Source organism: Glycine max, chromosome 20, assembly GCF_000004515.6.
Source record: "Glycine max cultivar Williams 82 chromosome 20, Glycine_max_v4.0, whole genome shotgun sequence".
NCBI lineage: Eukaryota > Viridiplantae > Streptophyta > Magnoliopsida > Fabales > Fabaceae > Glycine > Glycine max.
Window position 1 is genome coordinate 36,029,364 of NC_038256.2, and position 16,585 is coordinate 36,045,948.

Consider the following 16,585-nt stretch of genomic DNA (forward strand, 5'->3'; position numbering starts at 1 on the left):
AAGTCAATGAAGTGATAGCAATAGCATCTTAGACCCAGTCTAGAGCTTTCTTATGAGTAAAAACAGTAAGGCCAATAATAATTTCTTTCTTAAAGAGAAACCAATATAATGATTTGTTCCCGTCAAAAGTATCATGACATGGCAGAGAATTGATTTTTTTTAATAAAAAAAAACTATCAGAGAAGATTATTACTACTTAAATGACCAATATAATTATGTCCTTTTATTTTACAACTTAACTCCTTTCTTATGTAACATCTTAGAAAATATTCATTCACTCGTGTATTATAATTTTGAGTCCTCTAATATTTTTAATTTTTTTTCTAATAAATTATATGACTATCTTTCACTAAATGTTTAATCTATTTTTATTTATAAGTTTTTCCTTTTAGAGTTATCACTTTTCAAGATTATTATTGTTCATGTCAAATAATGATCGGGTACTTTACTTCTTGTCGTCCCCTTTCCTTAAGTGTATTCCTTTTTAGTGTTTGATGATATAATCCTCCAAAGGATGAAATATCAATATGAACAATAAAACTCTTTATTCAGGTTTTTTTTTTTTGGGTAAACATGAATGTAACATGATCACACATACAAATTAATGAGTGTGCATAAAAAGTTTTAATAATATGAGTGTGCAAAAAATGAGAAAACTAGCTCTTTAAATATATTTTTTTTCTAACCCACAAATATCTTTCACGGAAAACAACCATATTCAAATCGAATAATATCACTACGAACAACAAAACTCTTCATTCAAATATTTAATTTAACTTCATACTCAAGATCCAAACTCAAGACCTCTAATTAAATTAAAACAATCTTATATTAATTAATCCGTGTATTTTGATAATAGAAGTTCTTTAGTTTTAAAAAAATTATTAAAATTATTTATTTGATTTGATATAGAAAAAATTCAACAATGTTGCACAAAATAAGAAAAACACTTGTTTGTTTTTAAAAAGAATAAATATAAGTTTGTTTTTTTTATGTTAGGTTTATATATATATATATATATATATATATATATATATATATATATATATATATATATAAAAATTCTTATATAAAAGTGAGATATTAAATCTGCATCATATAATTAAAAAATTAACAATATACACACAGAGATTAAAAATTAGAAAATTAACAATACATGATAATTTATAATTAAATAATAATATAAAAATTATTATCGCTACATTCTAACTAATTTCTATAAAAATTATCCTCTTTTCCAAAATAAAGATTCAAATATTTAATATAAATATATGCACAGTTTTTTTTTAATATCTTTTTTCGAAAAGTCTGCGGTGTTCTATATACAGTCACAGAGCAAGGATGAAAAAAAGTAACTTACAAGAATGAATATATCACAACAAATTACAATATAGGAAATTGGATGATGTGGGTCTTGTTTGTTGGAGTAACAAAAATATTGGAATTGGAAACAGTAAGATAAACACCGTATACCTTCATTCGAATGCATCACATTACCAATGGACAGATTAACCAGCTTGGCGGAACCAAGCAAAGGAAAATATTCTAGACAAAAACTGCAACCCAAGCTGCTTGAAAGAGACAACCAAAATCAAGTGTATTAATAATATTAAATCAACTTCTTATCAGAACCCCTAAGATTCAAATTAAACCATTTCTTTTTGCCTGATTTATCCTTGCCATCTGACCCTCCATCTTCCCCGGGGCTCTCGTCGCCATTAATTTTGCTAGAACTTCCATTGCTTAAATTACTACCACTTCCACTAAAATTGGTTGACTTCACAGTGGTGAAGGAAGAATGGATACCATCCCTTTGTTTCAGAAGCTCATCTACCTGGATACCAAAGCAGATAGGCCTCAATAATGTCACATAGATATAACCTTTAATTTATTTTTAGTTCACCAATAACTACAAAAGTATTACCTTGTTTTCACTTTATTTTCTATTTTTTTTTTAAATGCAAAGGAAATAGTGAAATCTAAATCATGTTTTAACAATTTCCCCAATGTCTTCAACACAAGAAATGATGTGAAAATAACATACCATGTTCGTAACAGAAATCAAAACACATGTACTTAAATTTAAAACAAAACAAACCAAACACAAACAAAAAAACCAAACACAGTCTCCACAAGATAGAATTTTGAGTTTTGTAACTCAAAGCAATCAGAAATAACATTTTATAAGGAAGCATAAAGAAGCATAATCTCCAAAAATATTTACAATTTCCTCAATAGATTTGTGGAGTATATATACATGTCTTCCAGGTTAGTGACTCAATGTCAGTGAGTGCTAGGTAACTCGAGTCTAGCTATAGGCAAGCCATTCTATGGCCTGCACCCAAAGAGTATCTCAAGCATTCAGAAAGAAGAAGTTATTAGGTAGCCTCTGACCATGTGTGTGTTTTTGGTTCCAACCAATCTCTATAACACATTCAACTTTTTAAATTTACAAGAAAGAATTAATAATACTTAATTATATGTCACATGGAGAAACATTTGATATTAGAAGCATTGCATTGCAAATTTGCAACCAATAGATAAGATAAACAGAGAAAATAACCCATTAGGATGGAAAATACTATTTTGTACTCGGGATGCCAGAATGCCTTTGCTATATCTATCATCATGTGATCTTTGTGACTTTAACCCAATCTATGATGATGTTTATTTACAATTTCTGGCTGTTGGAATTCATAAATGTTTAGAGAGATGGTTAGAGAGAGAAACAGAGAACGAGAGGGAGGGAGAGATAGAGAAAGATACAGAGAGAGAGAGAGAGAGAGTCAAAGAGAAAGGGAGTGAAAGAGTATGAGAGGGAGCCTGTGCGAGAGAGAGGACGTTCGAGTGCCAGAGACCTGAAAGGGAGTCTTAATGGAAGGGCCAGATACAGAACGAGTAAGGAGGGTAGGGGGAGAAGAGGCCACGTCATTGATGAAAGAGATTTCATCAGAGCAGATGACACTCACAGAGTCATCGATAACAAATACCAGGAGGAACCTTGGATTCAAGTGGGAGGTAGGAGGAAGGCTCGGCTACAGAAAAAAAACGAACAAGGAGCAAGATCACGCCGACAGAGTGATTTTCATGCATACCCGAAAAGCGAAAAACACAGACCCCTATCATGGAGGAATAAACAGGACATAACTTCCTTCTATTTCTCTCATTTCCCAAACTCCGTTAATGAAACATATCTCTGGAAGTTATTCCAGGAATGGGGAAAAGTGTGGGAGGTTTTCGTACCTAAATCAAAGAACAAACAAGGTCAAAGATACGGCTTTGTTCGTTTTAAAGGCGTAGAGGAAGAAGGCAGATTGGAGAGACAACAGGACAATAATATATACATAGAAGGGATGAAGCTGTTTGTTAACAAACCAAAGCTTCAGAGAGGAGGTATAAGGGAAGTGGCGAGCTCAGGGGGAGACGTTAATAGAGCCAGGAAGAACCCTACGAATTCTATGGAACCCAAACAACCGAGACACAACAGTATGCCATCCACCAGCATGAAATCGTACGTGGAAGCTGTTAAACACAATCATACTATGAAAGGGAAGGAGACTGAGGTGCCTTTGTCCGGGAAGAATGGTTCAGAAGCTCCTGTTGCATCCGTAACGTTTCAGACTGCAAATGAGAATACTAAATGGTTGGATCAACTTTGGGTGGGTCGTCTAAAAAACAAAAGGGATGTTTGAGAGGGCGGTGGAGGAGGTTCAGGAGGTGGTAGGAGCAGAGGTGAAGGTGTCATATTGGGGGGATGACATGATTATCCTTCACGACATGGACGAAGACAAAGCAGATAAGATCAACCTCAGAGAACAATCTAACGGAGAGACACCCTTATACTCAATCCAGAAATGGACGCCGGAGATGAAGCCCGAATTCCATTTAATATGGATTCATATCTGGGGTGTTCCCTTGGAGGTATGGGACGCTGACCATTTTGCGACCTTGCTTTCGACATATGGAGAAATTATCGAACTCGACGAGGAGACGGCGGATCGTTCGAGACTTGACGTCGCGCAGGTACTGATACGCACAAAGGAGAAACCTATCTTCTCCAAATCAATGGTGGTTATGGTCAACGATATAGAACATCATTTGTTTTTGAGGGAGGAGGTGTCTCGAGATAAAGGAAAATGGCAGCGTCAGCCGGAATTGGAGGTTTTTCCGCCATCACCGTTCACGACAGCAATGGAGGATTCCGATGAAGACATGACATCACGCTTACCCAACGGAGCATCGTCGGACTGCTTAGGGGACACACGTCGGCGACGGTGGACCAAGGTCATCAACCTTTGGCGCGCGGAGTCCGAAGCTTTCTCAGACAACGACGTGTCGTCTCACCATTGGGAGGCTCCTCCTGCTGTGGGCCTGCCATCCTGTTCCGTGCGTCAGGAGGATCCCAACGGTCCCCTCCATAGCCCTTTGCATGGATATGGAAGGGAGGATCGTAGGACCATCTCCCTTGGTCAGAAGCAGGTGATGTTTGAGGAAAAAGTTGATGAAGGTCCCAAGGATGTTGACTCTGTCAAAGGGGCTGACCTTCGGGCCTTTCAACATGGTCCAGAGGATATTAACCCTGAGTTATGCCCTTTGGTCAAACCAAATTCAAATCTCTCAATTAAAGAGATATGTGGCTCGAACAATAACACTCAGAAGCTGGGGAAAGAAGGGGTCATGCAGGACTTGGGCCTGATTACCAATGACCCAATATCAAATGGAGAGGAAACAGTTTTTAACTTAAAAGTTTACTCTAGAAGAAAGGAGGGTGCAGGAAGAAATTCTTTGGCCCATATAAATAAAATACTTGCTTCTAAGACCAGAAGGGACGACAACAAGCCACCACCTCTGGACTTTGCAGATAGTGACACTATACATAAGGAAGATGACGTGTCAGGGGGTGTGGATGCAGCTGAGGTGGCTCCAAATCAGGTCCAGCTCTGTCTCAGCCCCACTCCTTCAAGCAGTTTTAACAAAGTTTTTTTAGAGGCTGAGGAGGACTTCCACCAGGAATTAGCCAGACATTTGGGCCTATCCTTTGATGAGCATAAGCCCTCTTCTGATAACACGAAGATTGTCAAGGATATTAGTGAGAATGCAGCAGCTTCACCAGCTATGATGGGAAAGGATAATATTGCCTCATGAATATTTTATCTTTCAATTCTAGAGGGCTGGGTAGTGGTGTCAAAAGGTCAGCCATTAGAAAGTTGACATTGACCAACAATCTTGATGTTCTTTGCATCCAAGAAACAAAAATGGAGTCTATTGATAGAAGGCTATGTCAGTATTTATGGGCTGACTGTAATGCTTCTTCGGAATGTGCACCTTCAATTAATGCTGTTGGTGGCCTCATTTGCATATGGAATAATGATTCTTTTTCAGTTGACAAAAAGGTAGTGGGGAGAGGATTTATTCTGTTGGAAGGGCTGTGGATTAAAGATAATAAGAGAGTATCCATAATCAATGTTTATGCTCCCTGTGATCTACAAGGGAAGAGACAGCAATGGGATGAGATTCTTCAGCTGAAGACAGCTTCTCAAGCAGGCCTCTGGTGTGTATTAGGTGACTTCAACTCTATAAGGCACCAAGATGAGAGAGTGAGCTCAGCTCAGTCAGCGGGTTTTGACTCTAGCATTTATGAATTCAATTCTTGGATTTCAGATATGGCTTTAGAGGAGGTTAGGTCTGTTGGGAGAAGATTCACTTGGTGTAGACCTAATGGCAGTGCTATGAGTAGATTGGGCAGGTTCCTCTTATCCGATGACTGGTTGGTGCAATGGCCTCATTCTACTCAGTTTGTGCTTGACAGGGACTACTCTGACCACTGCCCTATCCTCTTGAAGTCAAAGAACATTGATTGGGGGCCAAAACCTTTCAAGGTTATGGATTGGTGGTTGAAGGATAAGGGGTTCCAGCATCTAGTGGAGCAGCAATGGGGCAATTATCACCCTCCTGGATGGGGACTGGGGAGGATATGTTCTGAATCATAAAATAAAACTCCTTAAACAATGTTTAAAGCAGTGGAGCTTATCAAATGGTGAAGTTAATGCTAGAAAAGTCCAGAATATTAAAAAGGAGTTGAATGCTTTAGAGACCGGATTAAATGACAGACCTCTATCTCAAGTGGAAGTGACTCTCAAGAAATCCCTTCAAGTCCAATTGTGGGATGTAGCTTATGCATATGAATCTATGTTGAGACAGAAGGCTAGAATTAAGTGGTTAAAAGAAGGGGACAACAACTCTACCTATTTCCATAGATTGATCAATCATAGAAGAAGAAAAAATGTTATTCAAGGTATCTCCATAGATGGTGTGTGGGTACATGAACCTTGCAGTGTTAAAAATGCAGCTATCCTCTATTTCAAGGACAGATTTTCGGAGGAATGTTCTAGTAGACCAACCTTGGATGGTGTCCAGTTCTCTTCTCTTGATCTAAGAGATAAAGAAAGCCTTGTGTCTAGATTTTCTGAATTGGAGATCAAATCAGCAGTTTGGGATTGTGGGGGGGACAAAAGTCCTGGCCCGGATGACTTAAATTTCAATTTCATTAAGCATTTCTGGGAGATTTTGAAACCAGATTTCATCAGGTTCATGGATGAATTTTACATCAATGGATCCTTTCCAACAGGAACCAATGCTTCATTCATAGCCCTCATCCCAAAGCTTAATGACCCTCAGTCTTTCAATGATTATAGACCCATCTCCCTTATAGGGTGTGTCTATAAAATTGTGGCTAAAGTTTTGGCCAAGAGGTTGGCCCTTGTGTTACCTCATCTTATAGATGAAAGGCAGACGGCTTTTATGAAGGGGAGGCACATTCTTCATGGTGTTTTGATTGCCAATGAGGCTTTAGCTGAGGCCAAGGCTAGAAATAAACCTTGCATGGTCTTCAAAGCGGATTTTGAAAAGGCATATGATTCGGTTTCTTGGGGTTTTCTTGACTACATGCTCATGAGGATGGGCTTTTGTGAAAGGTGGAGGAAATGGATTAATGGTTGTTTGTCCACTGCAACCATATCCATTTTAATTAATGGAAGCCCTTCTAAGGAATTTGCTCCTAAGAGAGGTCTAAGGCAAGGTGATCCCCTTGCACCTCTTCTCTTCAATATTGTAGTGGAAGGTCTCACAGGTTTGATGAGGTCAGCTGTGTCCAAGAATCTTTTCAGAAGCTACCAAGTGGGATCTTTAAAAGAGGAAGTGAACATCTTCCAATATGCTGATGATACTCTGTTTTTTAGAGATGCCACTCAGCATAATGTTAGAACTTTAAAATGTATTCTGAGGTGCTTTGAAGAGGCTTCTGGCCTCAAGATAAACTATTCTAAAAGCCACTTTGGTTGTCTGGGTAAATCTGGAAGTTGGTGCAGGGATGCAGCTCAATTCCTCAACTGCAGTAATATGGATTTTCCTTTTTCTTATCTTGGAATTCCAATAGGGGTGTCTTCTAAGAGCTGGATCGTGTGGCAGCCTATTATAAGGAAGTTTGAAGCCAAACTTGCAAAATGGAAGCAAAGAAGTTTATCTATGGGGGGCAGAATCACTCTCATTAATTCAGTCTTATCAGCCTTACCTATCTATTTACTATCTTTCTTTAAGATTCTCAATAAAGTGGTGCACAAGATTGTTTCCATCCAGAGAAATTTCCTTTGGGGAGGTCATCAAGAGGCTAGTAAGATTCCTTGGGTGAAGTGGGACACAGTTTTCCTTCCTAAGAACAAAGGGGGCCTAGGGATTAAAGATTTATCTAAATTTAATGAGGCTCTACTTGGCAAATGGGGGTGGGAGCTGGCTAATAATCACAATCAACCTTGGACTAGAATTTTACTCTCCAAATATGGTGGGTGGAAGGAGCTGATCTCTGGTGGAAAGAGTAAATTCTCTTCCCCATGGTGGCAGGACCTAAAGACTATCTTTCAGCAGCAGCACAACAATTGCTTTCTCAATAACCTAAAGTGGAGGGTGGGATGTGGCTCCAAAATCAGTTTCTGGAAGGATAAGTGGCTAGGGGACAATTATAATCTCCAAGCAAAATATCCTAATCTATATTTAATAAGCAAACAGCAGACTTCTTCAATCAATTCTATGGGGGATTTTGTGGAGGACAGATGGGAATGGAAGCTAACATGGAGAAGGAATTTTTTTAATCATGAAATTGACATGGTAGCTGCTCTCCTAGCTGAGATTGAGTCTGGCCACATCCATCAATCCAGCAGGGATTTCCTTTGGTGGAAGCCTGACCCTAATGGTCTATTTTCAACACAGTCTGCCTACAAAGTGCTGCAGGAGGCTCATAATAATGCTAATGAAGACAGGGCCTCCAAGATTATGTGGAGAATGAAAATTCCCCCAAGAGCGAGTGCTTTTTCTTGGAGACTATTCAAGAACAGGCTTCCTACTAGGGATAATCTCAGAAGGAGGCAAGTGACATTGCATTCATACAGCTGCCCTCTATGTGAGCATGAAGAAGAATCGGTCAATCATCTTATGTTCAACTGCTCCAAGACTAGGAGTCTTTGGTGGGAGCCAATGAGATGGGTTAATAGAGTGGGTCCTCTCCCCATAGACCCAAAGAATCACTTTTTGCAATTCTCTCAGTGGAATAGGCAAACTTGTACAATCAAGAGATGGGAATTCCTGTGGATAGCTCTGTCCTTGTCCATTTGGCATCACAGAAATGGCATGGTTTTCAATAACCAGCCTTTTAATCCTGAAAAGGTCATGGATGATGCCTTATTCCACACTTGGTCCTGGCTTAAGTGTGTGGAGAAGGGCTTCCAACTGCATTTTAATTTCTGGTCAACTAATTTGAAGGATGCTTTTTCCTAGAGGGGCTGGGTTTGTATTGTATTGTGGCCTGTCTATTGATTCCTCCTAGTGGGGTTTAGACTGTATATGCCTTGTCTTTATCATTGTATTTTCAGTACACCTAGTACTGAATTTCATATATAATATATTGATATTTGTCGTGCAAAAAAAAAAAATATGTCACATGGAGATTAGTTAGGACCATAACAGTCCCAGACTACCTAATAATTTCTCTAGGAGTAGGGGTTCTTTAATTGGCAAAGGAACATCATCAACCGAGTGATAGGATCTGCTAGTTGCCTGGAAACTATAATTTCAGCCCAAGGTCTGAGTGGGACTGTACATTGTTCATGCTTGATGCTTCAAGCCAAAGTAACTAGAATTTGGATCCTACTGTATCATTGAGTAGCAAAATATGGTCATAATAGAGGAAGGATGTAATTTTTTAGTATTAGATAAAGACCCAAAATAATTTATTCTAAGACCTACTAATTATGATTAAATTATGTCTTTCTCCAACATGACTAGTTGACCACATCCTGTTGCTTAACAAGGGAAGATTCAATAACTATTTTATTTAGGGGCTCACTAACAGGTTTATTATTAAAATAGTTAATTCTTTGAAATTGAATACATCATCATCACGTGATAATGTATATTAAAGATAAAATCTGGGCATCTTATGGCACAACAGTTGGATTGTTTCCTTTTTCCCTTTTCTTGGTCGAGCCTCCCCCACCACCCTTTTTAATTATACATTTATAATCACTACTGATTATTGATCCTATTTTTGGCCAGCCAAGTGAGAAAAATTTGTGGCAGGTCTAGCTTGCCACAACTTAATGGAACAGATACAATTTTTTCAACTAATTATCAACTAAGCTGTGGGCAAAATTAATATTAAAATCATGCAAATGCATGTATTTCTAGATATACATTGGTGTTGCAGCCGTAGCACAAATAGGAAGTGTACGTACAGATTGTTTTTCTTTTGTGTATCTGTCTGTCACTTCCTGATAGCGTGCCAATGCCTGGAAAACATTAAGAGAAACAAGTCAAACAACACTCACTACAAGTGTCTCCAGACAAACTTAAACCATGAATTAGTGAAGAAAACAATAACCTTTCTATATTCTGCTTCAAATTGGCGTAGCTCATTCCTCTTTCTTAAAATTTGAGCTTCATTGTCCTTCAGTTTTTGGGTGGTATCTTCATATGATTTTGCACATACTGCCTCAATCATATAGCTAGCAGTCTTAAAGAAGTTATCTCCTAAACAATATTAACTTGAATCAGTGTAGATGTAATGTAAAATAGTTTTACACAGAAAAAAAAAAGCCTAAATTGGCAAAAGAACAATATGAGAAAATAAAATTTTCAGACCATAAACAGCGAAGATATGAGTGCCAGGCTTTAGTTCCGAGACTTCACAAGGTTGAAGACCTTCCAATCTTTTAAAAAAGGCCCCTTCAGGATCCTTGGCCATCGCTAACTGCACATAGTACTAACAGTAACCACCACTTTCCAAACAGCCCACAGCCAAGGAAAAGAAACCTAATGAACATAATTTTCATACCGCATTCACCGTTGAATCCATTCTATACACTTGAAAATGTAAGAAATACATTCCTGCAGATGTCACCTTGCCAGTCTTCTCACTGTCTTCCTGTATAAAAAGACAGTTACAATATCAGTTAGATATACACCCAAATGAGATTGCACAAGTGTTACATCAATAAATTACTAATTTCAGTTTGCGCAATCTACAAATCAATTACAAGTAGCTTATGAACAATTCACATGGTGTATCTTAACATTATCCTACAAATAATTGGTTGTAGGTTTCACACCACACAAAGTTCTCTCACCTAATGTTTGTGTTATGTGTTTCTTTGGCTTTTGAGCCTAGCATCCACTTTACATAATCCATTGGCATTCAGCAAGATGAGAGACTACTCAGACTAGAGAGACAAGGAGATAGAAATTGAGCTATTTGTTAACGAATAACAGTTGGATAATCTAATAGTCTAGACACATCCAGAGTTCAAGAAAACACTAGATTTGAACTCTCAAGGGTTGTCTTTCCAACTAGAGTTGGTTTCACAAGATTCATACTCCCATTCACTCACAGAAGGTATATTTATTTCAATCTATTATTAATTAAACCAACTCACAAGGGGAGGAGGGAGTAAGTGTAGATTCTATAGAGGCACTAGAACAATGAATAGTACCTGCAATGCCAAACCATAGCCTCCATTCGCATCTTGTTCAAAGTAGAGCAACTGAAAAATCAGCCTTCAATATTTCAATCCAATACCATACTAACCAGAAGCAAAATCACAACAGATGAACAGACAAAGGAATTGTTATAATAAAGGCATAAGTGAATAAATGATACCTTAAATTTGCTTTGTGCAGTTGAAGTAACTCTTACTACAATGCCTGACTCAGCTTGCTGCTCATTTATTGTCACACCAAAGAAATGAGCACATTGCTTCTCTACCTGCAAAAAATTGTGAGATGAGTAGAAGAAATACACCACCAAGAAGACTACTGTTTTGCTTCATCCATCAGGAAACAAGTAAGAACCTTTCCACTGACTGATGATCCAATTGGAAGGGGTCTGACTGTAACTGTTCCATTCAGAGCTTCTTCAAGAACATTAGCTGAAATGGTAGTCTTGATAGGGACACCCAGTTTGCTGTAACAAAAAAGAATAAGAAACAAAACAAAATAATTTTGAAAACAAATAGTCATGCACTAAAATGCACACCTGAATAAAGCTGCAAACATTGTGTTCACAGTCCCAAGATTAGATAAATCAATTTCCATGTCCATGCTATCAGCATCAAGTGCCTGATAAGTATTGGCATAACATCTTAAAGAATGTTGCATTTCAATAGGAGAATTATATCGTGAAGAATATGAACTGAAACGTTAAAAAGCTTTCAAGATACACCCACACACACAAACACACACACACACATAATAATATGTATAAGGAGTGAAACGTCATCCGCTTTCTGCTTCTTTTATGGGTGTATGGATTGAAGGCAAAGACAATAATCTACCAAAAGAAATTAAGATAGGAAAACAAAAAAACTAGCACTTATGAACAGGAAGTCAGTACTGAAATAAATGACCATAATTTCACAACTAATGTGCATGAAACCCAATTTTGGTTAAATATATATAACATGTGCAGATATGCAATTCACTTGAATTCCAAGTTGCAGGCAGGCAATATGAATGCTTTAACTTCTCTCTCCCGAGATGTAAATGTTGAGAACATAAGACAATCTGGCAGGTTTGGTTATAGATCACCAGAAAATTAAGATGTTAAAACAAGCTCCCCAGAAGAAACACAGCTAAACTAATCAAGCAATGCATTTCTTATCTGTTAGCTACTTTGGCCAGCCCAATAATATCTTTCTTCCATGTCAAAAACCATATTTTTGTTTTCACACTGTAGGAAGAGTTGAAAATGAAAAACAGAAAGGGGAGAGAAAACAGAGGTTTGATTTCACATGGAAAGGACAATAAGAAAAGGACCTCAAATCCAGCACTGTCATACTGCCTTCTCTTTTCTGGGTCAGACAAGATACTATAAGAATATGCAACCTCTTTAAATAGCTCCGAAGCTTCAGGATTGCTAGCATTCTTATCAGGGTGATACCTGTCAATCATATAGAGATGAGGAAAAAGATTGCAGACATGTTTATCATCATAATTGTCATTCTTAACCAAAAAAACAAGTAAACAAACTCTTTGATTCTATAAGACCAAAACAAAAAACTGGCATCAATATCTGTATATTGGTTTAACTTATGGATAAAACTTTGTAGTTCCTTAGATGCTTTTGGTGTTGCTCAATAATCAGAATTAGAGTTTCAAATCTATGCTGATCTTTAATGCAAACTTAGTGTTTTCAATACCAGATAGCAGTGAGTAGCAGCTGACCCCACAAAACGCTATAGCAAGATAGCCGTTATTCTGAAATTTTTATAGTTTATTGATGCATATGGTATATATACAAATTCTCAAAAATGATAAAAATTACTCCAAATTCATGACGTTCATAATTAACAATAGAAAGTCATAGGTGTCTCAAACAACACATATAAGTAAATACCAACAAAAGTCAAATACAAGTTTCCTTGATAGGAATCACCCATCCTCATCTTCTAAATCCAAGTTTCTTTATCCTTTTCACTACTGTTACAGCTGTAGATTTCATTTTTAGAAAGTGAATCCCAAAAAAATCCCAAAAATACCCCCCCCCCCCCCCCCCCCCCCCCGCCAAAAAAAAAACCCTAATGTCTCTATTCAGAGGGGTTTTGGGAATCAACACTACGCAACGTCATCCCAGCCACTATTCACCCACTATTCAGTTTGCTATGACCACTATACTAAACCACTCCGGGAGCCACTATAGTGCATTAGTTAAAACCCTGATGCAAACCCTTGGGGGGCATTTGGTAGACGGAAAATTTTTACTTTCTCAGGAATCTTAAAGTAGGAAACTATGATTCTCATGTTTGGTATGCAATTAATAAAAGAAAGATTGCCAAGAAACTATGATTCCCGGGAATCAATTCAAGCTCACTTTCCAACAAAAACATTCTCAGGGGGACTTTCCAGAGTGAAGAGAAAGTTTTAGTTACATATTTTACATGAATCTTTAATTCCTAGGAAACATATTAAGATTGACCAAACGTATTTTACACATTCCCAGTAATCATGTTCCCAGGTATGAAACACTTCTCCCCTACCAAACGCCTCCTATTGTGTAGAATACTGAAGTGAAACTCTATTTAAGTTTTGTCCTTACCGTATTTAATCCCCCTCCCCAATCTCTGCACCCTAGTCCCTTTCTTCGATTCAGTGCACATTTTAACATGAAAGGTTATAACTTGTCAGATTAGATAAGAATGTTCATCACCTTCAAAGGTTCTTCAATTAACACGCCTCACTTAAGAAGATTGTACTAGCGTTTTACACAAGAAAAAATTCAGAGAGAAACCCTATTTAGCATATAAAAAGAAACTCCGAAATCTAACAAGATGGAAACCATTCCCTTTGCATAAGAAAGTAAAACACTACAAAACAACACAAAAACCTAGCACGCTTGAAGAAAACAAAAAACAGCAGCTTCCAAAATAAACAGAACCACATGTACAAGTACCCACATGAAAATTTCAAACAATAATAGTAATTAAAAAAAAAAAAAAGCAAACAGGAATGGAAAGAAGAAAGGAACGTACTTAAGAGCAAGCTTTCTGTAAGCCGTTTTAATTTCTTGATCGGTTGAGTCTTTCGACACGGACAATACCTCGTATGGGTCACGTCGAATTGCTGGGGTAGACGGTCCTTCCATTTTAGAACCCATCCCCATTCACTACCCTCTCTCACACTCTTCAAACCAGAGCAGCTCCAAAGGGAATAAAAAAGGGTCTTGTTGTGTTTCAGAAATAGTGTCACATGTTACTCATCGACCCAACTGCTCCAAATATCGAATTCAAAAAGCAAAAAGATGTTCCCAGGGAAGGAGGACGGCACGCGATTCAAAGCGGCATTGGATCGGTCGTGGATTGGCTTCTTTCCTCGGAATGGGAAAAAAGGCGGATAATTTACGAGTTGGAAATTTGGGATCTGCGTGGGTGTGGTCAATTTCAAATGAAGGAAATGGAACGAAAGGAAAAGATTGAGATTGGGTTTTGAATTTGCAGGAAGAGAAGAGAAAGAAACTCGATTCAGTTTCGGTCGTAAAGGGATGGCTCCTGTAATGTAAATACGTGCCGCTATATGACGAAGCTCTTTCTTTCTTTTTTTAATCTTGTTTTATTTTTTCTAGTTTAATTATGATTGGGAAATTAAGATTTAGGAATGCTCAAGGGTCAATGCCTGTCCCCAATTATATTCAGCAAGTTTTCAATTTTCATTCACTGATAAATAAATTCGTTTGGTTGTTTATGTGGATATAAAAATATTATCATATTATATGATGAATTTAATCTTATTTTTTATTTTTAATATAAAAATATTAGTACTAACAAATATTGATGTGACTATAAGGAAATTATACGAATATAAAAATATTATTTTTTTACACAAAACAAATTATTCATATATATGTTTTCCTCCTTAAGACAAAATGTTAAAGTATTATTTATTTTTTTAATGATATTTCCTTTTATAATTGCATTCACAATGAAATGCCTTTATTAGTCTTCCTTTTATATAGATTTGAGAGTTACAAATTATTTATTATTAAATACTATAAGCTTTACGAACAATACATTTTTTTTACTCAATTTACGAACACTACATGACGTATTGAGAGTTTGAACTTTTTTTTAAACTATAGATATCATTTTAGGATAATTGTAATATAATTGTTTACTCAAAATTACTAATTAAGCATAAATAACTTGTGATAGTTGATTTATGCACAGTATCCTATGTACAAGGTGTCTTAACTAAGAGTAAGAAGATAAATGGTTTAGATTTGGTTGAATTTTGTCTATTTTTCAATGCAAATTACTTAAAATTAATTAGATTTGATTGAATTGGATTTATGTCTTGTATTTTGCAAAAAGATTATTATTGATCTCGAAGGGGTTGACACCTTTTTTTCACAAATACCATCTTCATGAAAATATGATTTTGTTATACAATTATGTAATGAAATTGTATTCTCATTATTTAGTGAGGGAATGCAACTAAAAATAAGCAACAGAAACACAAGTATATTGTGCAATCGTGCAACAAAATTATGTTTTCATTGTTTTTTTCTAAAGGGGTGTCATTGCACATTATATAATGAAATCATGTTTCCATTATTTTTTGAATAAATGCAAAAAAAAATTAAAGCATGATTTTATTGCATACTATACAATAGGATCGTGTGTTCCATTATTTTATTGAAGGGATGCAAGAAAAATAAACAACAAAATTACAATTTTGTTATTTTTTTTCAACCCAGAAACAAAACTACACTTCTGTTGTTTGTTACCCTCTTTTTCTTCCTCTATGAGAACTTATCTAATAATGGTGGGGATGTGTGAACCAAGGTAAGGAGTTACAGTGGCACGATGGTGTTTGGACACGGAGGTGAGGATGCATGGTGCTAGTTGTGTTGGTGAGGGTCGTGTGCTCGCGGATTTTAAATTGGGAATGACACACGACGTCAATGGTGATGTTGTGTTGAGATTTGGCCGATGAGGTGGTCACCTAGTGAGGTGGTGACGTGGTGAGGAAGTTCGTTTGAGGAGGTGGTGGCTCGTGACCTTGGTGCAGTGGTGATGGGTTGGTGGAGTGAAAAGAAAGAGAAGGGAAAGAAGGAGGGGTAATAAGGTATTTTCTCATATTTGTAGGGACCAATAACAAATGTGGTTGGGCCAATGGTATCTTCCTTCTGCAAACTCAATCCAATTCGACTTTAATTGGATTCATTGTATTGAACAAAAAAGATGTCATCTCTTTAAGTTTTGGGAAAATTTTTTAAAAAATTCTTAAACTAAAAAATTGTAAGAATTATTATTTTACAGAATAGCTGGAAAATTTTAAAAAATTAGTATTCATAAAATATTGTAATATTAATATGGTTAACAAAAATATATATAAATATATACTCATGGTACAATTTACAAAACAATGTATTACTTTAAAATAAACCGAAAAAAATAAACTCTAAAACAATTTAAGAATGATATATGTTTAAGTTTATGATTTCTATATTAATAATTTAATTGTATTTGGATTGAGTTGAATTTTGGTT

General features: G+C 36.6%; 1 protein-coding gene across 1 annotated transcript; it reads right to left on the bottom strand.

Moving 5' to 3' along the window:
* Positions 1-1,371: 1,371 nt before the first annotated feature.
* On the bottom strand, positions 1,372-14,652 carry LOC100777978 (chaperone protein dnaJ 15). The gene is made up of 11 exons (XM_003555863.5): positions 14,070-14,652; positions 12,358-12,481; positions 11,579-11,661; positions 11,395-11,506; positions 11,204-11,308; positions 11,037-11,087; positions 10,382-10,471; positions 10,189-10,297; positions 9,929-10,077; positions 9,783-9,836; positions 1,372-1,834 (listed from the first exon to the last, which is right to left on the bottom strand). The coding sequence occupies exons 1-11, from the start codon at positions 14,198-14,200 to the stop codon at positions 1,610-1,612; spliced, it is 1,233 nt and encodes a 410-aa protein (XP_003555911.1). The 5' UTR covers positions 14,201-14,652; the 3' UTR covers positions 1,372-1,609.
* Positions 14,653-16,585: the final 1,933 nt, after the last annotated feature.